The sequence below is a fragment of the Pithys albifrons genome, chromosome 10 (genome assembly GCF_047495875.1).
Source record: "Pithys albifrons albifrons isolate INPA30051 chromosome 10, PitAlb_v1, whole genome shotgun sequence".
In the NCBI taxonomy this organism is placed as follows: domain Eukaryota; kingdom Metazoa; phylum Chordata; class Aves; order Passeriformes; family Thamnophilidae; genus Pithys; species Pithys albifrons.
The window spans coordinates 9,371,705-9,397,630 of record NC_092467.1 but is presented as its reverse complement, the minus strand read 5'-3'; the positions used below and the strand labels follow the sequence as shown (position 1 = coordinate 9,397,630).

The window sequence follows — 25,926 nt, the reverse complement described above, 5'->3', positions numbered from 1 at the left end:
CCAGAAGTCACCAATCTCACACTGGTAATGTCAAGTACCATGTTAGCAAGATTAAACACAAGTCTCTGTGATAAAAGTGCTGACTGTAACACTGACATCCAGGTGAGGCACCTGAAGTTCAACACAGACAAATGTGAGGCAAAGTCCTGTCAGAGAACAGCAACAACCATCACAAGTTTGAAAGAATGGCCTATAAGGAGACATAAAGACATCAAAATTTCTGCTTACCCTAGAAACAAGGACTGAGAAGGCAGTGACATGCTAACAGCCTTCGCTTATATAAAAGATTGCTATAAAGAAGATGGGAATTTGTAGTTTTTTCACCTCTTTCTTTTGTCTGAAGGTAGGTTAAAAACTCTGGCTTAATTTACAGCAAGAGATTTTTAGGCTCGTACAAGAAAAAAGTTCATAAGACAGCAAGAATGACACAAGACACTCTACAAAACCTCCTTTCTCAGCAAGCATCAGCACTGCAAAATGGCAGCAAAGCATCACTGAGGGCAGCAGCTCATGTTGACCAAGGCACAGCTCATGAGAACACAGACATGGGAGGACATTGACAAGGTAACAAACTGCATGGGAGTAAAAGCTTTTTTGGTATTGTTTGGGTATTGTTTGTATTTTAATTTGAAATTCATTAAATGACAAAATTTTAAAGTAACATTAAGATTCAGATAATGCTCTCAAGCACACGGTGTGATTTTGAGGGTTGTCCTGTGCAGGGACAGGAGTTGGACTTGATGATCCTTGTGGGTCACTTCCAATTTAGGATATTCTATGATTACTGCAGTCATTCCACTTGCTGCAGTGATGTCATGGCTCTGCCATGCTCCTGCCCACAACCATCAGGAAGACCTGGCAGTAGCTTGGCAAAAACCATCCCATCCATCAGATCAGTGATGCAAAGCACAGGTTAAGTGGAAGTGAAAACTATTGTATTTTCAAACCACATCTCACTCCCCTACATCATATTGCATCTGGGAACAACCACCAGTAAAACAAAAGAAAAAGGCAAAATCACCACCCAACATATTGAATAGTTTAAAAAGATGTGCTGGTCAGTTGGGTTTTTTTCAAGTTTTTAATTAGAACTTACTCCAGGAAGCACCCTAACAGTCCCCACATTACTCAACATAGCAAAGACAACTGTTTTGGCCACAACACTTCCAGTTATATTTTGCCCACTGGGAGCCAGGCCTATGCTAATGTTGGTGTTTTCCAAAAACTAAGATGATAGACATCTAAAGCAAAAACCATTAGAGGATTAATGGCAACTGGAAATACCCTTCAAGTCAGGTAATTTTACATCACCCTGAGCCTTGATTTTACTGTAACAGGAGGCATATGGGCAATTACCAGTTATCTCACTGATTATCAAAATTTTGTAAACTCATACAGCTAATGTGGTTCTCTAAAGAATTATTTCAGCAACAGTGAATGGCCAAAAGTCGTAGAGAAAAGTGAGATGGATGGCATCGTTTGCACTCGCTTGAGAAATCATAAGATGCACAGAGAAAGGCTTATTGATTTTCTTATGATCATTCAACACGGTTCAAGGGGAAATCAGCAATGTCAACACGCTATTTGGCTGGAAAAAATGAAGTTGTTTTCAATATCAGCTACTTGCAAATTTAGTTGTTCTCAAGACTGCAATAAAGCTTAGAGGCCCTCTTCTGAAAAGCCATTTAATTTTAAGAAAATGTGTGATTCTTGTGTTTGAAAACCATTAAAAAGATGAAGATCAGACCTTTTCATTTGTGTTAACTATATAAAATTCTGCTATTCTGTCCTGCAATTCCCCAGCTTAGCGAGTCCTACTGAAGAAAACAGGAATGAAAGAAAACTAAGGAAACATTCTTGACTTTACCAGAGGCTTTTTAACTTTTCCTCAAGTACTACTGAACAACTGGTTTGCAACATTTATTTTGTGCAAAGGGGCTTTTGGAAGTAGGTAACTATGTTAGAGTCAAGACAATTGCACCGTTCAAAATCAGTTTGATTCATTACCATCCACTGCCAATAAACCAGTTCCAGTTGCTTCCACTCCAGAAAGGCTTCCAGCTGCAGGGTTTCAGACTCCAGAAGCTGTAACAGCTAGAAGAAAAGAGACAAAGGAAACGAAATCAGGTAACATTGGTCACTTGAGAACTAAGTGAAAAGTGTTTGGCCTGAAGTACAAAAAGTGAGTGGTACGTGGGACAGAACTGGGTTGCTTTAAGAGGAGTTTGTAAAACCAGCTGTGGTAACATGATCTGAAACTCTTTTCTCAGAATCGCTAATTTATCCCCCACCCCAAATGTACAAATTTCATCAGCTTTTCTACCCATAAATGTGAATTTCCATTTGTTTTGAGGGATCAGAGAGACATAGTTCTGATATATGGTTAGATGCATGACCATCTTCAAATATTCTGTGCTTCTCAACTCCTAAAATAAGCTACGTTCATCAAAAAGTATTTTTCCTCATCCATCCCTCCACTCTGAAATAGCTTGTAAGAACTCACCCTAAAAATGTGATAAACTGTCTGATCTGCTGCATGAGGAATCCTTCCCTTTATCTGAAAGCACTTGAAAGAGAGACATTACATTCTAGCTCTATGAATTTTTACTTTTTCACAAATATATACATAACACACATGTATGCACACACATATATGGAGGAGACATACCAAGAATAAGTATTTATAGATCAGTAAAACAAAAGTTTTCGGAAAGACAGTTGAACAAATTAGGTATAAATCAGAGCTTACCAGATTCAACAATTTTGATACTCAATGTATATTTAAAATTAACAATTTTAATACCAATGACAACTTTTTAAGATGACACACACAAAATCATGGCCTCAAAGAGAATGATGAAGACCAGATCAGTACCAGTTAAATCCACCTTATACAGACAAATATCTTCTCCTAGCTTTGTTTAGTTACTTACTACATTACCTAATTTAAGTAACTGCAAAGCATGAGTTGACTCTGCAATTCCATTCTGCAGATATAACTTGAAGATAAAGGAACCAAAGAAAGGAGTGCATTTTGCAAGAGTAACTGCTGAAAATCATAAGCAGTTTGTTCTAAAACACCGTTGCATGCAAAATACGCTTATTACACATTTGTTTGCACAACTGACACCTGGCATTACACTTAATGACTGTTAGTTTCAAGCTCAGCTGGGATATGAAAGGTGGAAGAATGGGTTTCTATCTCACTTTTTCCTTTTTCCTTTTTTTTTCCATAGGTATATTCCACAACACAAATGCCTTACATTATGGGAACTGATGCTCGCAATAAAACCCAGCCAAAAAGTTGATTAAATATTCAGGCAACAGCTAAGTTATTTGATTTTAAAGTAGCTTTGTAATGTGTGTGATTGCAGTATGAACATGTCTTATTACGGCTAAAAAGAGCTGAAGGTTGGAATGAGGAGTCTTTCATTTTGAGACTTCAAAAAAAAATCTTAGTAAAAACATAGCTATTATGTTTATTCTCACTAGAGGAGCTCACAAATGCTTTAAGTGCCATATGCCACTGCCACTGGCTTTCACACCACAACTGGAAGGATGTGGTTCTGAAACTTCACTAAACCTGTAAAGGATCTGCTGGAGTTAACTGACCTTAACAAAGCTTAATCAAAGCTTTCTGAGAAGTCTCCTAACCTCAAACCCTTCAGGATCTTTTGCATTTGGAGGGGGTTTGTTGCCTTTTTTTTTTTTACCAGCTCCACTAGTTATACAAAACTTGAACAGCTCATTTGAAAGCATTCATCTCACTCACCTACTTTACAGCATTCTAAGGTTTTCATCATCATCATCATCATGCCTGGGCTTCTGGAACGAAGAGTTGTGGGGAGGGCTCTACCCACATGGGTGTGCCCCCTTCGAGCCTGCACAGTGGGTTTTTTGTTTATTTGTTTTTTAGGTGAGGCACAGCATGCACAAAACTGGCCCCACTCTTTGCTCCTAAAGTTCATCTGCCACGGCCGAGCGAGCTTGGACGGTGACAGTGAAGTCCCTCAGGACTAGAACTCGCAGTCCCGGTATTCCCAGGTCTCCCATCCCAGTACTAACTGGGGCTGACCCTGCTCAGCTTCCAAGATCTGATGGGATCGAGTGTCAGGATAGCATTGTTTCAGCCATAAATCAGTAATGGGATGACAACTGCTGATCCCAGGGCAGTCTCTAACCTAGCTGGAATACACCGTGGCAGCCTTAGGCAAGCCTGCAATAGCCAGCATTTGAGTTTCTACCCTGAGGGACTTTAGGGTCTGTACCTGCATGCCAATGTCCTCTGCCATCCTTTATATAGGCCTTGCAAGACTTTGATGTTATTGCAACACAAGAGAATAAAGCAGAATACAATAAAAACTAATGCACTACAAATATCCTTGAGATACCTTAGCAAAAATCATAAACCCAAAAAAACTTTCAAGGCTGAGAAGGGACAATGGATTGTATGTCTGCTTGTCTTGAATTTGATTCCAAGGTCAGTCTCCACAAGACCCACGGGTGACAGACTTTCCCAGACTTACCTGCACTTAGGAATTAACATCTCTATCAGACAGTTTCCTTCCCCCACTCTCCTTTACTCAACCTTCTCATGACCATTTCTTGTTCTTTAATTAAGTTATGCTTTTTGTGACTTTTGAGGTCAATGGTGTACTTTGTCTTAGGTCACTCACTGAAGTCACACCAGAGCTGGTATTTCAGCTGTATTTGCAATTGTGGAAACCAAGACCCAAATTGTACCTCTGCTTTTTCCCCCAATACAGTACCTTTTTTTGTTGTTCATTTAGAGCCAACAAGAGTTCACACTAATGCAATAAGCAGTTCCACTTCTGCTGCTACATAAAACATCTCAAAAAGTAAAAAAAAAACCTTGACAACCTGTAACTAAAGTTGCCTGCTCATTTTCAGTGACCTAAGGACCCAGATGTTGCCACACCTGCTAATGAAATTTAAAGACTGAAGTCTGTAGAAGAGCATTAATTCTGTCTCTTGAACAAAGTGAGGCAGCAAGTAAAAAATGTGTGTCACATGGATATCTAAATGGTGCTTAAGGATAATGTTTGAAAATTGTCTTTCCCTCTACACAAAATTAGGACAACAAAATCCATTTGCTGCATTCTTCTGGAGAAAGTTATGGCTTTAAAATATTTACATTGAGAGAAAAAGTAATGACAAATTCAAATTGCTTATCTCTGTGGAGAAGCAATTTCATAATGAATGCTGAGAGCAAACACTTTGCAATAACAACTTCTTTAAAACATTGTAAAGAAACCATCCCTGATGCAAGCAACAGCTTTGCTATTAGAGGGTAAACTGTGCTTAACTGAGCCACTTAAGAGCAGGCTGCCAGGAAAGCTCAGAGTGAAGCAGAAGAATCCCAGCTTTGTAAAGAACATACCTCACTTCCTCTGGCATGTGTCTGTGACCTCCAAAGCCAAACATCCAACACAGATCACAAAACTCAGGAAGCTTTGTGAACTTCCGCTGCAAAAGTCCAAGGTGACAAGACCTCCAAGGCAGTTTTGGATACTTCCTTGAAGAGGGTCAAAAGTCACCAGGACATAATCCTGTGTAATGTGCTCCAAGGGACCCTCCACGAGCAGGAGGTTGGATTGGGGATGACCTCCAGTGGTCCCTTCCAAACCTACCCCATTCTGTGATACTCAACAAGAGGTCAAAGTTAAAACTCCTTTGATATCCACAAATCTAACTCATACACCATTTAAACATATCTGCAATTACTTTTCCTGTTGAGATATTAATCTCTTTCAGATTATTTACTAGCATATTGCAAAATTCATTGATGCCTGTAGACTCTTACAGAAATCAATATTTAATAATTTGCAGCATAATGCACCCTTTCCACAGGCTCAGTTCCAGAGAGCTCCCCACAACAAGTATTTAATCTCCCATGCCCAGAGATCATAATTCAACTCCATATCACTGGCAATAGTATTTTTAATCAAAAATTGCTCTGCCTAAATGTTCAGAAAATCATTTTATTGTTAGACAGACAAAAATGGTCTTTCAGCAATAAATTATGTTTCTTGGCTCAGAGACAAAATGCTGCTGATTCATCACCTATTCACATATGTCTGTAGATAGAAAACTTGCACTGGACTCCTGAGCACTGCAAACCTCACTCCAAAGGCCAACATCTCTGGAGTATTACTCATGGCTTGAGACAGGGTTGGTTTAGTATGAAGGCTTATATGGGGAAATCATCAAGACTGTTTAATAGCTTTATTTGTTTATTAGGAAATGGCTGTATTCAATGTGAATTTTGGTAATCTGAATTCTATTCTGAGTATCTAACAACTACAGGAGAGAAGATAAGTGGAGAAGTTCATTCAAAAAAAACATAAAGAAAGGGGTAAACTTTCATGAGAGTTACACAATTTACATTACCAGAAGTAAACCCTGGCTGGGATTAAGGATTTAGAGACCTAACCAAGCATCAGATAAAACGAACAAATCCAACACAGCTTCACCTCTGCCAGTACAAAACTCCCTTACAAAAAAAACCCCCATGCAAACTTTGACAAATGAGAGCCTGTCAGCAGGCAGGCTGTCATGTGGGTGTCATCTGGTTTAAAATGGCACACACTGCCCAAATTGCATTTTAGCAGGGCTAAGTTTTGAGAGCCTCTTCACAAAAAAAAAAAAAAGGAGAAAATCTCAGTATCAGAAACATCTCAGGTAGGGATGAAAAAACAACTCTGTAGGTGGACACAATCAGTGCTCCAAGACTCAGTTCCACATTATGATTTTTCCAGAAGCAAAACTGGTTTAAAACACTGCCATACATCCCTTGAAGGCTAAAGCAAAAATAAACAGGCCTGAAAACTAGAAAGTCACACTGGAGTAGTGTGAAATACTAGCAGCTGAAGAGCAAAAACCGAGAGAACAACAGGCAGCCTCTAGCCACAAGGCAAATAAAGATCTACTCAAGTCATTTCTCTGCCTGTGAAATCCTGCTGAGGGCTCAGACAGAGCAGGAGAAGCACTGCAGCCCAACCATCCTGAGGCAGGTGGATCTGAAAGGCTCCCAGAGGACAGAAGTGGATGAGAATTTCTCCCAGCACCACCTATGGACCCCAGAGCGACCTTGACTGACACCTTAGCAGGGAGTGAGAAAAGCCCTCCGTGGCTCCAGACGTAGCTATTTCTGTGCCTGCTGAGCATCCCCTCTTTTGGAATTGCAATGGTTTGTTTTGGGGGTTTTTTTGTGGTGCAGACTGTAAGGGAAAGCAGGACTTCAATCTTTTGCAGAAGACACAATACATAAAATGTAAAACACAGCAACCTTGAGTGGAGGAGTCTAACTCCACATGCTTGGATATGTGCAAAATCTGCAGCACCTAAACCAAAATATGTGAATTTTCCACTCGCCAACACCAGTTTTATACCACTGCAGCTCAAGCTTCAACTGAGCCATCTCAGTTCATTATTGCTGAGAGCAGGAAATCAAACCACTAGTTAAAAACTTAAGTGACAAAGATCATAATTATAAAACATAATTGCTATTTGTGGAGGGATTCAGAAAACAGCTGTTTAAAATGAAACTGAAAGAAAATGGAATTTAAAACAAACCAAATGAGGCATTTGGCAGATAAAAGTTGTACTACAGCTTTCACATTGATAGGCAATGAACTGGGGTGTACTAATGACATTCATTTGCAAAGGAACAGGTCAATGAATGGACCACGTGGCATTTCCCCTATGGAAATGGAACATACTGAAACAGGGAAAAATATCAGGAAAAAGAAGAGTGAAGTGTAAGTTTTATACTTCAACAGTCAAAATCAATATATAGGAGAATGGGAAAGTTACACATTTTTTGCTTCTAAGCTACCACCAATTTTAGGTGCCTAACCTGGCATTCCTGAAGAGCCAGATTTTCAGGCAGTATAAAGTACCTTTAGCTCAGTTAAAGCACATCCAGTAGATACCAAAAATCACAATTTACTTTAGAGAAATCTCAGCCAGAGGATTTCAAAGAAAACCATCAAATTATATCACAGTACTGCCTGACAGCTGTTATTATTGTACTGCCAGCCAGAGCCCCTCTGTAGCTAATGTCAGAAAAAGACCATTATTCTTCTGCTTTTATTCAGACTGTTTCTCTACACAGAACACAGCATTATCCATACTTATTTTTTTCTTTTTTTCTTCCCACAGATTTCTCCATTTCCCTATATTTTTAACAGACCACAAAAACACCTACAGAAATCAACACGAACAAGCAATTTCTCATTTGCTTCTCAAACCGTTCTGAATTCAGCATTGATGCTACATTCCCAAACAGTTATCCAGTATCCTGGATTCTGTGTTTCCACATGGGATGTTACTACACCAAGAAGAAGTGCTAGTTATAGGAGGAGTATTTCTCTGTGTGTGTGTGCCATGTGTTTTCCATGCATGCATTCCATGTGTGCCTTGATACCAGGTACTTGACAGCTCTCTCAAATGTAAGTGTTAAATAAAATTTAGCTCTCACCCAAAGAGAGAAAAAGAAACAAAGAAGAATGGCTTCCATCATGGGACCCAATTATCACAGATGTTCATGTTAGTTGAACAATTAATTTTTAAAAATATTCAATATATGCATTAGTCTAAGCTTGCCAACTTGTTAAGAACACAGCCTAGCTCTCCTTTGACAAGCCATCACAGACTGTCATGCATGCAGGTATTTTCACACATTTTAAAATATGCACCATTGACTAGAGAAACTACTAATTTAAAATCTGCTACAGTCTCTCATGTCAATTCATTACTCTTGCGAGTCTCTTTCACAGTCCTTTAAATTATGCAACAAACATTTAAAAAGAGCCACAAATCCAAAAACTTCTTGCAAAGCATGTGTAACAGCTGATTTTATAACTCTATTTCCTTGGCTATTAAAAAACAAAAATACCTGCCAGTAGAGCCAAGTTAACATTATGGGCCAATTGCACACAAAGTTTAATTTTACAAGGCTATAAAAAAAGCTCTACCACTCTCCTCCCAATCTGAGCTGCATTGCTGCCTCCAGGAAAAGAGTTCGGTTCAGTTTAGCTTTCCAGCAACAGTTCAGTTGTGGCCAAAGCCATTGCAATATAGGATTTTAACTGCAGTCTCCTTTTTTAACCAGCATAAGGCTGGAGAATGCAGTGGTCTTGGGTTTCTTGACTTTCTGGATGGGTTAAGTAGCTTTTTGATGCAGAGGTGGAGGCAGGACAACACAAGGTCCCAGTGAGGGATCATGAAGATCAATTATAGCTCAGGGGATTTCAGGATCAGCCTTCATCAACAGCCATATATTGGCACAGGAGAAGAGTGACAAGCCTGAGGTCCCTTTTCTGTTAGAAGCTGATAACTGATTTCTCTTTTGGATGAAAACAACAGTAAAGGCTCCACAAGCAAAGACACTCTGCACTCTCTGGTGGTTACTGGCAGCTTCAAAGCACAATTCAAGACATGACATGAGTTTTAAAGCTCCTTTACATGAACGTTTTTTCCTGATATTTAATTTGTTCCTTTGGGGTCCAATACCCCAGTTAAAAACCACTTGGCCAGACCAATGAGACCCTTTCAAACTCCAGCAGCAAAGACTGATAGCAGGTGAGCCACTCTCACTCTGAAGGCTCCTACCATGCAAAGTTAAAAGGCAGCATGACCAGGGTATTTTGATATGAATGTGGATAGAACACACACCTCTCATATCACACCAGCCTCAGCTGATAAGCAGGCATTTCATCATTCAGCTCACAGACACCAGATGTGATGCTGTTACAATCTTTTCTGTACCACTGAATGGGACCTCAGAGTCTGCCTGGCCTCCCTGTGCTGGCCTAAAGCACCACCTGAGTTGGGGCAGCTTGTTCCCACCATGGGGTTCGCTAGCACTTCTACCAAAAAAAAAATCTAATGCCAACTGATGACAAAGCACCTCAGCCTTGTCTCTCCAGCTTATTAATTCCAGCTGCATTGTCTCAGGTGGAATTATATAATAGTATGTCACTGTCATTGTCATTGTCACAGCATTCAAATTATGTTAAGTATGGAATAAAACAAGCAAAAGCACAAAAGCAGCAGTGAAGCTTGGTATCATTCTATCAGTTCTGCCATTGGCAATCACAACCAAGTGTTCATACCAGTGCAGGATGTATCTACCGTGTTACAGAGATACCTTTCTTTCTTATGGTGTAGGAGACTAAGATATTGCTGCTACATAGTCCAAGAATTTATGGAGTCCATGATAAACCACTGCATCATTTTTCAAGGTCCAAGAACTCTATAAGCTTGATCAGTAAAATGTACTAAGTAATAATTCATCACCAAAAAAATGGTGACAGCAACTACAGAACTGCAGCTCTATTAACTCAGGGGGTTTTTGTGTGGGTAAGTTTAGCTGAAAGCAATATTAGTGACAAACTGCAGCCTGGGGAAATTTTCAGATCAAGGTAATAATGCTATGAGGTAGAATGATTTGCTATATAATGCTGTCAGTTCTTCCAACTGGACACTAATTGCAGCCAGAGGCCACCTTGCTTAAAAAATATCTAAAGAAATATTTTAGCACTAAACCTGTCTGAAGTAATAAAACAAAAACAGAGCATCCTTCCTCCAGAAGGGGCACTGGGAAAGTGAAATTGGGCAGCAAGTTCAACAACTAAATGATTCATGGCTAGGGACAAGCTAGTGCCTGTCAGTGAAGAAGCTGGTCTCATGTTAAGAGTCTCACTGCCGGCTGCTCAGCAGAACCACAGAGGTGAGAAGGGACCTCTAGAGGCCTCTCATCTAACCTCCTGCTTAAAGCAGTGTGCTCAGGGCTCTGTCCAGCAAGCCCTGAACATCAACAAAGCAGATGTCACCGCTTCTCCAGGATCTGGTTCCAGGGTTTGAACACCTTCATTGGCTTCCTGCTCTACCTGGCTGGAACTGCTTATGTTCCACCTTGTGCCTGCTGCCTCTTCTCCTGTCCCAGTGCACCTCTGGGAAGGGCCTGGTCCGTGCTCCAGCTCTGACCACCTCAGTGGCCTTACTGGACTTGCTCCTGTATGTCATTGTCCTTGTGCTGGGGAGCCCATACCAGACATTCAGCACTCAGTCTCATGAGCACTGGGAAGAGGGACAGGATCCCACCCCCTTCCCTGTGTGGGGTATTTTTCCAACCATGAATAAGATGCTAAACAGTATCAGACCAAGAGCTGATCCCAGAGGGACACCATTAACAACTGGACACCAATTTGAGTTCAGTGTCCCAAACAATTTTCCACTTCCACTAACACTCACTAATCCAGCCCAACTCTAACCAGCCTGGCTAAAAGGATATAAAGATTTTCCTTTAGTGACACAAACACAGGCACATTCTCTGTCCCTACCTGCTTTTCAAAGCTCTTTAATTACACGTCTTTGCCTCCTTCTGGGATGGGATACTCCACACTGCTTTGAAAGAGAACCAACAGCAGGATCCAAGGGGACTGCAGAGGTGGGAAGTGCCTGTTCCAGAGCAGGCAGAACTGAACCAGCAGGCATCAGAGGAGGAGAAACCACCAGATGCCACAGCCAGTTGTGGGGAAGGAGAATTGTTTTGATCATATTCATCTTTTGAGATTTAAAGCAGTTTACCTCCTGCAGAGGCTTCTTTCTTTCTACAGCATGAGGGAGAGTCACTCCATACATTTCTGACCTCTTCAACCTCCCTAAATTAACTCTCCCCCAGGTATCCTTTCTCCTGTCATCAAGCCTAAACTTCCACCCTGACCAGAAGCTGTTTCTTGTCTCTGGACAGTGCTTGTCTATCTTTCAGAGAGGATCTGGAAGCCAAGTCCCACTGCTTCCAGAGGGGTATTCAAACCTACAGCATCATCACAACAGGAATGCCACAGGAAGTTAGGAAAGGAATTCCTCACCCAAGACAACTGGTCCGCTGCCTTCCCCGAGAAGAGATCACACAAAGCATTCAAAGCCAAGTCACCTATAACTTTTTTTCCAAAGTCTTTCCTTCTAAAATTGACTTGAATCTGCCTTCCGAACTCCAATATATATTATCTTGCAGAATTTGACTGCCCCTGTTTCTACAGTGCACAGCTGGTCAGAGCCTTTCACTTTCTTAAGAAGGATCAGGAACTCGGCTACACACAGACACTGTCTAAAAGCAGCTTTGAAGCCATTTGACCTCTGTAATTCTTCCTGATTTTACACAGATGACAAGGGTTGAATCTGTTCTGCCTCATTTTTGCAAATGAGTACCTGGATCCACTGTTTCAAACAGGTTTTAATAACTACTATAGCAAGCCGTGTTTTATGTGATAAATGTCAGCAAATGAACTGAAAACCAGTTGCCTACAGTATTTCAGAAGGAAAATGACATGGCAGCCTACCATCTCCTTCAGTACAGTGAATCATTAAAAAAGGCAGGAATAACATTCTTTGTTCCTGCCACGCAGCACAGGGTGGGCAGCACATGCTGTCACTGACAGCTTCTTTGCTTTCTTAGCACTTATTCTTGCCTTGCAATGACATGTGGGAAAGAAAAATGGTATCTGAATCGCCCAGAGTTTTTTGATTTCCATTTTAAATTGTTTTCTCAGTAGCCCCTCTCCTACTCTACAGGAAATGCATAACAACCATCAAATCACCTCATTTGTAAGACAGCATCCAGTGTTGCTCCAGCAGGTGTAAGGAGGGGGTTCTCATGTACACAGGCAGAAGAAACAGAATAGAACAGGTTTACCCTATTCAAATAACCTTCAATGTACAAAGCTTCAAACAAACAGAGCCCTCTCCCAGAAAAAAAAACAGTAAATAATGAGTATTCTTGATTTTAATAGTGATCTAGGAAGTAACCCTCAGAGAACCAAAACATTTCTATTGTGTTGAACATCCTCACATACAGGAAAACACGGGTTTCCCAGCACAGCTCATTCCCCCTGGAGACTCTGAAACTCTACCCATTCCAGCAATTTCCCTGGGCACAGCACCATGACACCCACTCTCCTCCTGATGTTACACCAGCAAAACACCAAACTAGAGATAGCTGAAGAGAAAGAATAAATCTTTCAACTAACATAACCAACAGAGGTTTAAAGCCAGTTCTTGCTCCATCATTCAGATTAGAGATACCAGGGCACCAAGGGAAAAGCAGAACAGAGCAGGAGTCTGACACAGTTAGAAAGTCAGCTCAGACCAGTCAAGGATCACCAACACACTCCTGACCCTGCTCGTCATACAGCAGGACAGAGGCTGTATTTGGTGACCTTCATAATAAACCCATCCTTACAACCTCCACTCCTTAACTGAACAACCACCATCAAAAGTGAATACTCTGGATCATTCAGTTGCCTTGAGCTTTCTTGTGTGAGCCTCCAGGCCTCCTGCCTTGAGGTGCTGGAGCACCATATATAATGCAATACCTTATTAGATCTGCTTTCCCCTGCAATATTAATGTCAGCGCCCATGCTATTCCTCACCAACCTGACAGCCATGCATGTAAAATGTCTAAAGTAACCGTGGCCAGAAGAACAACACAAAACATTAAGTCATTTAACAAGGGGGTAAAAGCATTGCCTTTGACTGGCAGTGTTGTTCAGAGCACATGGCAGTGAGCAAGTTTTACACCTCTAATGCACAACTCAGCAGGAAAAATGCTAAAGTTGGAAACTGAAGCATGCAAACTTAAAAAGTGCCAGAATTCAAGCTACCTAAACAACACTAATTCGACCATCCCATGTGTATAAGGGCTAGAATTATGTAACCAAAATATCTCCCTTCATAATCTGTCTCACCAAGGGCACAAATTGGCTGATGCTCACTCCACATGCTATTCCTTTTCCTTTTAAATGGGATATTATTCTGTTTGTTCTTCAGAGGGAAGCCATAGACTTATTTGTCACACATCATTCAAATCCCATTCTGAAGGCAGAACTTTTATCTTCCAGATAAACAAGTTATCTTTCCTAATGACCCATGTGAGATGAGATGATAGCATTATTGTCAGTTTGCAAACAGCAAATGAAAATGTAAGTAAAATCCTTCCATTTCTTTTGGATGCCTCAACTGAGACTTCCAAGACAATTTTCAGGAAATTTAAAATTACTATAAAGCACGTCATGGATATGTCTACCCAGCACAACTCCACAACTTGCAGAGATGCTTTAAAGTAGTTTTCACTGAGTTCCTGATCCAACAGAGCCATGGAATACTGGCTTGGATGAGCAGCTGGAGTGGAAGGAGCTAGGCAGCTGGCCCAGGAAGCATTAGCACACACTGCCCTGCTGACTCTGTGATCCAGCCTAACCCTTCAGTAGAGCAGAGAGCTGCAGGAACCTACTACACACTTGGGGTTAAAGCTGGCACTGCCAGGTGATGCTGCCTGCACTGCTGGAACTCCCAAGGGGCTCCACACAGAGCTCTCACCAGGTTCAGCAGCAGCCAGGAACACTCAGCATTTCCAGAAATCAGATCTCTGAGCATCAAATTGGGCACACAAAAGAAGTGAACATCCCATGGACAGCCCACCACAGAAAGTCTAGTTTAAGTAACTTACTGTAGGGAATTAGAGAATCCAAAGACACAGAAGCATGGCAGCTCTCCAGGATAAGGCCCTCCTACCTCAGCTACTAAAGCTTCCTTTCTCTTCCAATGATCTCCCACTCTTATTACTACTTCTTCACCTTCATCAATGATTTTCTTCACCACAGCTCTGACTCACAAACAAGGCACTCTGCTCTCTGAATGATACAATGGTTTCTAATAAACAAATCTTACACTGCAACACTGTGCCCCACCCATTTAGACTATTGATAACTTTGATGTTTTTAGAAAGATGCTTTAGGAAATTCCTCCTGCAGCATTAGGAACTAGTCCACTTGGATCATCACTGGAGGGGGATGACACTTTACTGCAAGCAGGTAATTTCTCAGAATCCCACAAGGAGGAAGACAGAGTTTCAAGTCTTTAGACAGACTCATCCTCCCCATTCACAGCTCCCTGTTCTAATTTTCCTCTCCATATGACCTGCCTGTCCATATTCAGCCCCTCATGCCTTGGTGAGTTTCTTTTCACCCAGTCTGAATTCTTTCATGTCAGAGCTATCCTGACTCCCCAGTGCCCTCATGCAGGCCTCTTGAACAGGGGTCTCTCCCAGGTCCTGACTATACTAGACAAAAGCCAGAGCAAAAAAGTTCCTGTCTGTCCATCGTATCCCCTTCCTTTGCCTGTTAGGAGTCCTATTTCAGCTCCCAGCCTGCAGCTCCTAACACAGTCCATGCTTCTGGTGTTCTTCAATGAATTATGTTGGAATGGTTTAGTAAAAGCAAGTTAAAGACAGGAAGAGAGAAAAACCTGAATACTTTAAAAGGGCAAAGCACTTGCTATTTTTATCCTAAGTGCTGTGGTGGTAATCATAATTATGCAAATTCAAAAAACTTGTCATAACTGACCTTTTCCAAACATGTGTGTCCATGGGCCTAACATACAATTCATTGGCAAACCCTGAAATTTATTAAAGGTCAGCAGATCTAGAACTCCATCCCATTTTATCATTAAGAAACTTATTTAACATGCAACCATCAGCGATCATCAATGAAAAACAAAATTCCTCAAAAACAGGTAAAAATTTTGATGCACTGGGCTAGAAAAACCTGTACCTTTAAAAAGTTCTGCAAAAGGAAAAGAATTGTTCTTGCTGCATAATCTATCAGCTAACTTGGTGTTCTGAAAATTCAACAAGGCCAAAATCCAAAGATTCTGGTCATCTGAAGCCCTGAAAGTGTTATCTGGTGAATGATCTCTAATTACTGCTGATTCAAAATAAGTGAATTCTGGCAGTGTGTACAGTAAGTCTAAAATCTCTTTTGGTTTAGACTTTTCAGAGCTTGGCTGTCTCTTCTGCGCTACTGCTCCAAGAATTGTGTCACAGATCTTTGCACTCCTTTGAGGAAGATTGTTCTCCACCTTTACAATCTCATTCACAGCAACACAGTCTCTCCTCACCTTGAGAATAGGTTGATGCTACAGCAATCTTTCTGTGAAGAGCTCACACAGCCCCTGGCAAGTAAAACAAACCTCCATGAAGATTTCTGCGGCCAAGGAGGGATTTTGTACAGAACATGTGAAAAATAAAACAGGAAAATAAAACAGGAAAACCACATGTTTTCACAAACACTAACAAGCCCCAATGCAGTTACTCTCATGCTGTATTATTTTTCATGCAGGATCCACTTGAGAAATTTCGAGGGTTTTTTTTTCAAGAAACTGAAATGCAATGACAAATAGGAAAAGCTGCCCTTAATTAGAACAGTAGTTACAACATGAAATACTGTTCCTGTTCTGTGATGAAAATGACAGAACTATGGCTTTTACTAAGGGAATGAAGCAATAACCATACAAAAAGCTGAGGGCCAGACCAAACATAATTAGTTTGCCAGAGCATCACAGAAGATTATGAATCTGTGACATTTATATCAAGAAAGGCAGTTTGCCCTTGAAGCTCAAGGTCATTTTTTCACTAAAGGACAAATCTTTTTTTCTGGAATTTACATGCAGCACAAACCTTCACTTCCCGAATTAATCTTCTACACAGCAGCATCACTGAGTAGAAGATGAATGTCATGTTTTTCCACTGGTATCTACACTCTGAGAAATATGTTCTTCAACTGCTTCTTGTACAACAGATGGAAGGACATCATAAAACATCAGATGGCTTCTTAATAGGCTCTTTGAAATTCAAATAAGGTTACATATCCTTCACCCCACCATATAAGAGCACAACAGGGTTGATTACAGAAATACTGCCACAGGTCTGTGTCAAATCAATAACGTGACACAGTGTCAAGCTTATCAGAGGGTTTTAACTGTTTATTTTCATTTAGCGCCTGACTGCAGCATCTGTCACCACCAGGAACATTCCATGAAGTCCCAAACCATCAGCGCAAGGACACCAAATATAGCCTGGGACACAGTAGCTGGAACAATCCTGGCATAGTTATCCCACTTTAATCCAGGAGGGTCAGCAACTTAGGATCCATTCCTGGAGATAATAGAATACTGCAGTAATTATTCAGTAGCCAGTAGAATAACTCGCATTAGCTAAGAGAACTCCCTTTTGCAGCTCTGCCCTCACACACATTCCAGAAGGTGGTGCTGTCCCTCGGATGCTCTGAATACACCGGCTGCTCTTCTGTGTAACATTCTTACGCAGATAAAAGACTTCACTAGATATGGGAGGCTTTATCTAAGTGCACAAACCCACATGTGCATGCACATGACACCAGCTGAAGACTCAAATTTCATGCAAAGTACCTAGTAAATGCACATTCAACACTTTTGAAAATTCCTAGTTTATCAGTTCCTAACAATCCTAATCTGAATGCACTTGTTCTGAAAGGCACAGAAGCTCTTTAGTGCTTTGCATGAATTCAAACCATGGGCTGTAACTCATAGAGAATAAACCTGTTGCATCACCCATCTGTAACAGCCATCTGGGACAGATGTTTTAAATGGAAACTGCCACAAGATTTAGGGTTCACAATCTACTTATTATACATCTTGATCATTACCCCTTGAATGACCCAGTAAGAAATTATGGATCTCACCTGACTAAAGGAAGCAATACAGATCCTTTACACTGGTTCCCTTCCCTGATACAGGAACAGTCCACAAAGCAGATCAGTGCTATGCCTGTACCATCCTATCCCATCCTACTCAATCCCTGCTGCTTGGAGAGTTCAAGCTCACCTGAATTTTTTATGGTATCTAACTGACAATTCATTACATGTGCAAAGTCAGACAGACTATTTGTTTGCTCCTATTTACTTGCTACCAAGGACCTTAGTTTCTCAGACCAAATAAATCACCCTTAAAATGTGTTAATGACCAACAAGCGTTAAGTACTTTTCATAAATTTCTGAAACAAAATTATTAGCTATTCACATCTAAGTTCTATCAATTTCATTGCATGTCCATCTGGCAGACAGATGCATTATTTATTTGCTGTCACACTCAGTAAATTGATTTACTGGCATTTAAAGGTGTCATCTTTACTCATTATAATTTCAATGATCACTTCAGCACTGCCAGCATTGCACCAATGACCTGAGTTTCAACATTTAATCTCTACTAAGATTGAATTCCCCATATAAAGCAGTATATGAAGAGTTAGAAGACACTGAAGGACTAAGCTGCTTTCATTCAAAGTTCATTGATCTCTATATGGTAACAATTTGATGAGAAAGTTAATTCAGTGACTCAAAATGCAACATACATTTTTTCGAGCCCAAGGTAAACTTCAGAACTGGTGACACTGCAATGAAGAATTAAGGTAAATAGGCTTGATAGACAAGAATGTGATTATATAATGCTCACAAAAATGAAAAGCTACCCAACTGGTCACACATCACAGCCACTGTCCTTACAGTCACCAAGAGGAATGAGACCACATCCTCGGACACAGTCCGTACTGCCCTGCAAAGTTTGGGGCAAGTGCTGCTTACCCTTAGCCACACTTTCTTCATGATCTCCCAAGTACGCTTCCAAATTATTTTAGCTGCAGTGCCAGAGACCAGAACTCCATTTCTGCCCTGAGATATTTTAGGCCAGGAAATACCAGCAGCCCTCCAGCCATAGCCCAGCTGATTAGGGGAACCATTTAAAAAGCAAGCAGTACTGATCAGCTTGGAAAATGCATCAAACACAAGGCATTCAAGATGCTCTGGACTGTGTTCTAGGATGCTCCAAGTGATACGTGCAAGAGATTTTCAGAAAATACACAATGACCACCCAAACTGCCTGTTCCTGTCCCCAGTTTGCACACTGTAGCACAGCCTGGGCAAGCAAACAGCTCCAGAACCATCACCACTGACTGAGGGGCTTCTGCTGAGAAAATGACCACCAGCATATTTCTCCAACACTCTGCAAGCCAGGGAGGGCTCAAATACACATGACAGCACCTTAGGAAGGAGAGGACATATGTGCAGAACTCAAGAGCTAACATGAGCTAACTGGAAACTGAACTCCAGCTGAAATAACACCACCCCTCCCCTTCACTGACATCCCTGGGCAACACAGGAACTAAACATGGCAGGGACCTGCAATCACAGCCACACACATATATATAACCACAGCCAAGCCAAACCACAGGAAAAGTTGGAATTTTGATCATGCCCCACTAGAGAAAAACATAATTAAAACCATTAAGTTTGGAAAACTTCCAGCTCCATGAAACTGACAAAGACATTTATGATGATAGAAGAATAATAATGTCCACTAAAATCCCTGTACATAAAAGCACTAAAAGAGTTTTATAGTCAGAAATCCAAGGGAAGAACATTTTATACACGTTACTGTGAAACTTCTATAGAAAAGAAGCGGCACAACTTTTCCATTTCATAAACTGAAGGTTAACTTCACAGCTCTCTGTATCCTATCACACTTTTCCTGTCAGACTACACATCTCTTGTTTTGCTACAAGTGAGAGCAACTTATCCCACGGGATATTTTTGATGAAAAGGAACTTGAGGCTTCAATAAAAAGAGTGCAAAGTCCTTTCTGTGATAGCTAATTTTTGGTGCTTCGATCCACTTTGCATTACTATGCTTTGGAGGATGCTTAAGATGAGGAATTCGTAACACCATCCACCAAGAGAGGTGCATTACAGGACGGCATATTGACATGCTTGCTCTTTTTATTGATCCATACAGCAGGTTCTTACTTCAAGTAACATTAAGAGAAATGTCACATTACTTGAAAAGAAAAACTATTTCACAGTTTTTGGAAAAAACATTTGGCGGAGTGCTGCCATCTGCACCAATATTTGAAAACCAAGCTATTCCAATATGCATAATTTACTTATTCTTAACAAGATATTTGAAAATTAAAGGCTTTTTATTACATTTTCCAAAGCAGCATCACTTTGCATACTGAATATTAGATCCATCTGGAAAAGTGACACTTGAAACAACGATGCCTTTTCAAGTCCATACCACCTTGTTATATCAGGCTCTTCATACATACTGAACATACGATTTCTGGAAGCTGCTTTTGGGAAATAAGGGTAAGGGAAGACAAAAACTACAATGATTGCTCACATGGTGACCATGAAAATGATTAAGGCTCTTGCAAATATGCATACTGAAGTGTTGTGATGACTTCCTGCAATTTTGCCTGTTTATTTTAGGATGAGGCACAAGAGAGCAGCTTAGAGGACCACCTTTCTTGAATAGGTTTGAAAGCTTTTAGAGGTTAAGAATTTCACAGCTGATTAGACTGTCAAACAATTCCAATTTTGGATCAGTCCAAGCAGTAAGTGACAGAAGAAAAGAATTTCCAACACACGTGCACTGGAGCTGAAGCCTGTTTGGGATTGCACCTGTCAGAGCCCAAAAACTGAAGACAGAGAGTGTGGCCACTCATATTTAAAGAAAACTTCTGACACCCTGCTCCTCAGTCATTACCTCACTTTTGTTTCATGTATTTGCTGTTTAAGCCTGGGAAAGGTGGATTGAAGACTCCATGGATTTTAACTAAGCAACAAACCTATACACTAAACCTATAGCACTTTACCCAACCACAATGCTTACAATACAGAAGGATTCTTTCCATTTTATCCTGAGTGCCTCCTGAACAGTGCACCCTGAGTAGACATCCAGGAAAGGGGGCAGAGCGCAAGAAAAAACTCTTGGAATGGTTCATTAACAGAGTAGGTAAAAACAATTAGGCTTTGTAGAAGCACTGTTATGCTTTGCTGCAACAGATTAGTGCCATACTCAAGGTACGACTTTGGGGAAAAGGTAGTTCCAAAGTCCTTCTACACAGCCTGCAAGTTTCTAAAACCAGCCTGTCAGATCCTTATAGACATTTGCTAAGATCTCAAAGACTGTATAGAATTCAGAGCAACGTGCTGCTGTGTGTTCTGAGCTGCTGAGCAAACCGTAGGAGAGGGACTGCAAAGCAGAAGTGGAAAAGAAATCTCAAGTTGACTTAGAGCCATTTGCTCTAGAAAAACAGTCATTTTACCAGGAAAATATTCTGAACAGATGAATTTTATCAAGAGGCTGGATGGGAACTGTTCATCCAAGAAATGCTCAGTAATGACAGATTAACGTGCACTTTACTTTAGGGGGTTTGAACATAAAACTATCCTTCCACCTTCAAATTGACTCTTCTGAATTTCTTTGTGCACAATATTTACAATGCCCACTTTTGTTCTTAAGCTAGCAGCAGAAATACTACCTTCTTTGAGCAAACAGATCTGGACAGACTGTAGAAATTTGCCAAACATTGGTTTTGTTAGGAATGAGATTAAAATTTCCATGTTGTTTCAGTTTCATACAGAATGAACTTTTATAAACTGATTTTTAAAATAAATGTATTGTATGGTATTAAAAGAAGTTAATTATACTACTTCAAATAACAAACTGACACATCTATTATAATTGAGTAATTGAGAGCAGTAGAAATCTACACTTAAGGATAAAACAGCACACTAGGAAAAATGATGTTGCCCTAACAGGTTCTGTCTGAACACATTAAGGAAACACTTTACTGTGAGGATGACTCAGCATGGAACAGGTTACTCAGAGAAGCTTGTGGAGTCTCCACCCTTGGAGATATTCAAAAGCCATCTGGATAGGGTCATGGGCAGCCTGCTCTGGCTGACTCCACTTGAGTGGGGTTTGGGGCAGGTGACTCCTCCCTCTTCTTCTAAAATAAAGGCCCTTTCTAACATCTCGAAAGGTAGTCAACTTGTACAATTTCTGGAACTAATGAATGCCAGCACCAGATGTGCTTTGGCTTTCCTGAAGAGATAAATCAGATCTCTCCATGTTCTCACTGACAACCTGCTCAGGCAAGGTCACTGGCAGACACTGCGCCTGGCTGGCCTAGATATGGTCACTGGTAGGATACAGCAGCAAGTCAGCCAACGGATGTAGAATGTTTTATTTTCAAAGCCTGTTCTCCAGTGGCACTTTCAGTCGCATCTCTCCCCACTCTCTGTCTGCCAGTTTTTATACGTTTGAGTTTGTGTTCTATCAAACCAGATGTGGACCTATACAAGTTGTAAGTGAGGAAACTGACAATTCAATACATAAGCCCTTACTTCTGTTGGAAACCAAGTTAAAAAAAAATTATAAGGACTGGAGTCTTCTGCTGAATGACTGTGTAATGCATACCAAGCATCCAAGAATTACAGAAGTATTACCTGCTTGTAGTTCTCCGGTTGTCTAACGAGATCTGTTTCTGTGACAGAAAAATGTCCAAGGTTCTGGTCCACATGGGAGCCACTAGTGAATAAATGGATCTGAAAAAGATTGATTTAAAAGATAGCTGTCAGTGCAAGGACCAAGTCATCAGCTACCATTTAACAGCTGGCATGGATTGGAATGGTGATGTGAACCAGTGGTTATAAGCCCAAACCTAATGGACATACACAAATGTAACTACTACCACCAATACAACAGACCTTTTAAAAACAGCCAGAATGGAAAGGATGAACATGCACCACACCACAATTATCTCACAAAACAGTCCATCTGGTAGCGTTACCAAATGCGGGAATTGCGACTGCTGCTGCCACAGTAAAATGGAAAGATTTGTCTTCTCATCCTGTCTTAAAATCTTTTTCCTTACAGTACACATGCTGTTGGGCATAGCATGAAAGGAGAAACCATTACACAGAGATAGCAGAACTCTTTACAGAGTTCAAGGATACCCTCAGAATAATTTTTTATTTCATCCTTTAAAGTAGAAAATGCTACCTAGCTACAGTAAGTTTCTCTTTTGCTGCTACATACTGTTGGCTTTTGCTTACCAAGACCTTGTCCCAGCTGCGCTGGGATGGTGTCATCAATTATTTGATGAAGAAGCTTCCCAAGTTAGTCAAGGGAACAATAAAAAGCAATTCCTCCTATTCAGAGCCGATCCCTTTGTTACTGTAATAACTGCAGCTGCCAAACACGATAGCAGTGCACATTTGTCACACAATCACTCATATTGCATTAATATTTCTGCCAGAAGACAGAGAATGTTTCCTGCTCTTCTTTCTTTATTCTAATATGAACTTTATCATACACTTGGGTATTGACAACTATTTTAAAGTTGACAGGCACTGGGTAATTATCAACCCTTTCCTGAAACTTCAGAATATTTTAGCATTCCTTTCCCAAAACTCACTTCTGGTGACAACCATCTGTCACATGTGCAGAGCTATGCAAGTTTAAAAATAAAAGAGTACCTCCCCACACAATGTTCTTCCTTTCTTCTTGCCACTCCTCTCTCTGCTGCATTCTTGTGTAACTGGCTGCCGAACCTTGGGCCCTCAGCACCAGCAATGAATTTCAGTCCCTTTCCAAATGTATCTGGCAGCAGCATCACTGACTACAGCCAAAACCAAATACACTAAAGCTGTAACAACAGAGTAATAAGGTGTCCCCCTGAGACTAGACTGGATGGATACTGGAATAATCCAGTATTTGTATTTTTACTATCTGATACAGATAACCACAACACACTGAAGATAAAACAAGATTTAAAGTGGGAAACAGCACCAAAGTAAAAGCAGCAGGTGAAAGGGTGAGAGACAGAGCATGTACAGCTGTTGCTTCACAGCACTGGAATACACCAAGGTGGAGGCAGGTCCGATTTAACCTCACACTAACCTTGGCATGGGAGTACAGGCACAGCCCCCCACTTAGCACCACTTCTGGAGAGTTTCCAGTACCAATTCCTAAACGCCCTTGAGCTTAGACAAGCTGCTCTCCCTGCGGGGTGCCTAATTCACCTAAGGGAAGATAAAAAGGGGGCTTGATCATAGTTCACACACATTTGCATGAGAGGAAAAAATTCTACTGCATCAAAGAATGTGCTTTTGAGATCTAATGGCAAATTCACTTTAGGGAAAAAAGCAAAGATTTTCCAGACAAATAGACAAGAAATATATAAATAAAGACTGTAGTAATTTACAGACCAACATGGTAGATTCTTCATGTCAAGATACAGATGCATCTAACAATTGCAGTTTAGCTCACTCATGAATTACTGACAATGAGGTAATTACCCAGCACCAGTCTCTGCCCTCTATTATTCAGAGATCAAGACTTTGTCCTTGTCCCTTTACTCTTACCACATCATCAGATACATGGATGTGACCAATCCAATCCATTGCACTACATCTTATTTTAAATTGTTTATCTCAGAGGAGGCACAAGGAATCACTTCATTCAGAGGTGGTGGCTCTCAGTGCTGCTCTGCATTCTTACTGACAGAACAGAACTCTCGCTTTTACAGTTTCCGAGTATATTACAATCATTATTGTTGCTTTACCATGATCTGATAATTCCAATTATGTTAAACTCTTCTTCTATTGTCAAGAATTCCATTTAATATCATTTCACTCTTACTAATCTATGTGCATAGTCCACAATCAGATATTCACCTGCTTTAAAAAAAGATTAATCTGCGAACCTGATCTAACCCTCCACTATTTCAGGATGGAAAACAGCTAAAAATACCCTCAGGAAATTCACCAGTTTTGCACAAACTCACCTGTTACGCTGTCTCTTTTCACATGCTGATCATGGCACAGTGCATTTAAGAGATCCCCAAAAATGCCAGTTTTAAACTATATAGCTCCTTCCTGTTTCTCTGAAACTATGCAAGGCTTCTCATTCACATTTTTTAAAGCAAAATGGTAACTCAGAGACTAAATAAAAACAGCTGCTCTCTCCTATGAATTCAAGAGGGATCAAAAGCTAGGCAGACAGGTATTCCTCTGGCACTTGGCAGAAAGAGGAAGAAACAGAACAGAAGGAACCAGGAGGCATGCCTTAACATGGTAATTGATCCTTCATGTTTCCATATATTTGAAGGCATTATCAGGTAAATATGTACTACTGAGAATTTCGAGGGAATTATAATGGTATTACTACATTATACTTTTAAAGCAAGCCAACCTGTCCATGTCGAGAAGCCATTGTGATGTTACTCAACAGCTTGTAGCCTCAGGCTGCAAAACTCCTCAGCAGCAGAGAGGTTAAGATTTCCCTGAGGAAGTCTTCCTACTACAGCAGGACGTGTGTGCATCTGTAGGCTTCAACATGCCTTCTGGGAGCTGAAGACACTGAAAAGCAGTTCATCAGAAGAACTAGCAAAGAGAACAGCCAGTCAGACCACATAACAAGCAATTCTCTGTAGCTTCAGGGAGGCTTCCCCATTCAGCAACCTACTCTGGGTACTGCAGAACTTCATACTATCGACCTTAAGTGGCAGGGGCAGGACAAAGTAGATAGAAGCCACAGCAATATCCATACTGAAAAAAAGAGTGGAAGAGCAGTCATTTTCTTAATAAAAACATATTTTCCAACTGTGATGTGTTTTTCCTCAGAAAGGTCCAAGTAGAGAATATGGTATTTTAGAGGCCGTGTGAGTCACAGAATGAAATCTGTGGAAGTGTCGCCACTAGTTGGCAAGAATTATAGCTCATGATCAGCAGTAAATAAGATTGTTCCACAGCTGAGATACATAACCTGGTAAGTTATTAAACAGAGCAAGTAAAAGCCATAATTATCATTTGGTAGAGAAAGCCCTCTGTAAATCCGTCAGCATAATTAAAAAACATAACACTCATTAGCCTTTTGCATACATACTGTGTTTGTGGTTTATTAGAGAAAAGCAGCGGCTCATATAGAGGTCATATTGGGTCAGGTCAGTCTTCCAACACACAGAATAGTCTAAAAGTCTTTAAACTAATGCAGTAGTAGAAACAATTTCTCCAGAAAGAGTCAGGAAATCATAGAATCATAGAATCGATTGGGTTGGAAAAGACCTCCCAGATCATCAAGTCCAACCCTTGGTCCAACTCCAGTCCCTTTACCAGATCATGGCACTCAGTGCCACGGCCAAGGTCAGCTGAAAAACCTCCAGGGATGGGGAATCCACCCC

General features: G+C 40.7%; 1 protein-coding gene across 1 annotated transcript in view; it reads right to left on the bottom strand.

The window, feature by feature from the left end:
• TEDC1 (tubulin epsilon and delta complex 1) overlaps window positions 1-25,926 on the bottom strand; it is a 70,571-nt gene that overhangs the window by 22,929 nt on the left and 21,716 nt on the right. Inside the window, exons 5-6 of the mRNA XM_071565595.1 lie at window positions 22,190-22,288; window positions 2,008-2,094 (exon numbers count right to left, since the gene is read on the bottom strand). Coding sequence (XP_071421696.1) covers window positions 2,008-2,094; window positions 22,190-22,288 — 186 coding nt within the window. The remainder of the gene's footprint in view (window positions 1-2,007; window positions 2,095-22,189; window positions 22,289-25,926) is intronic.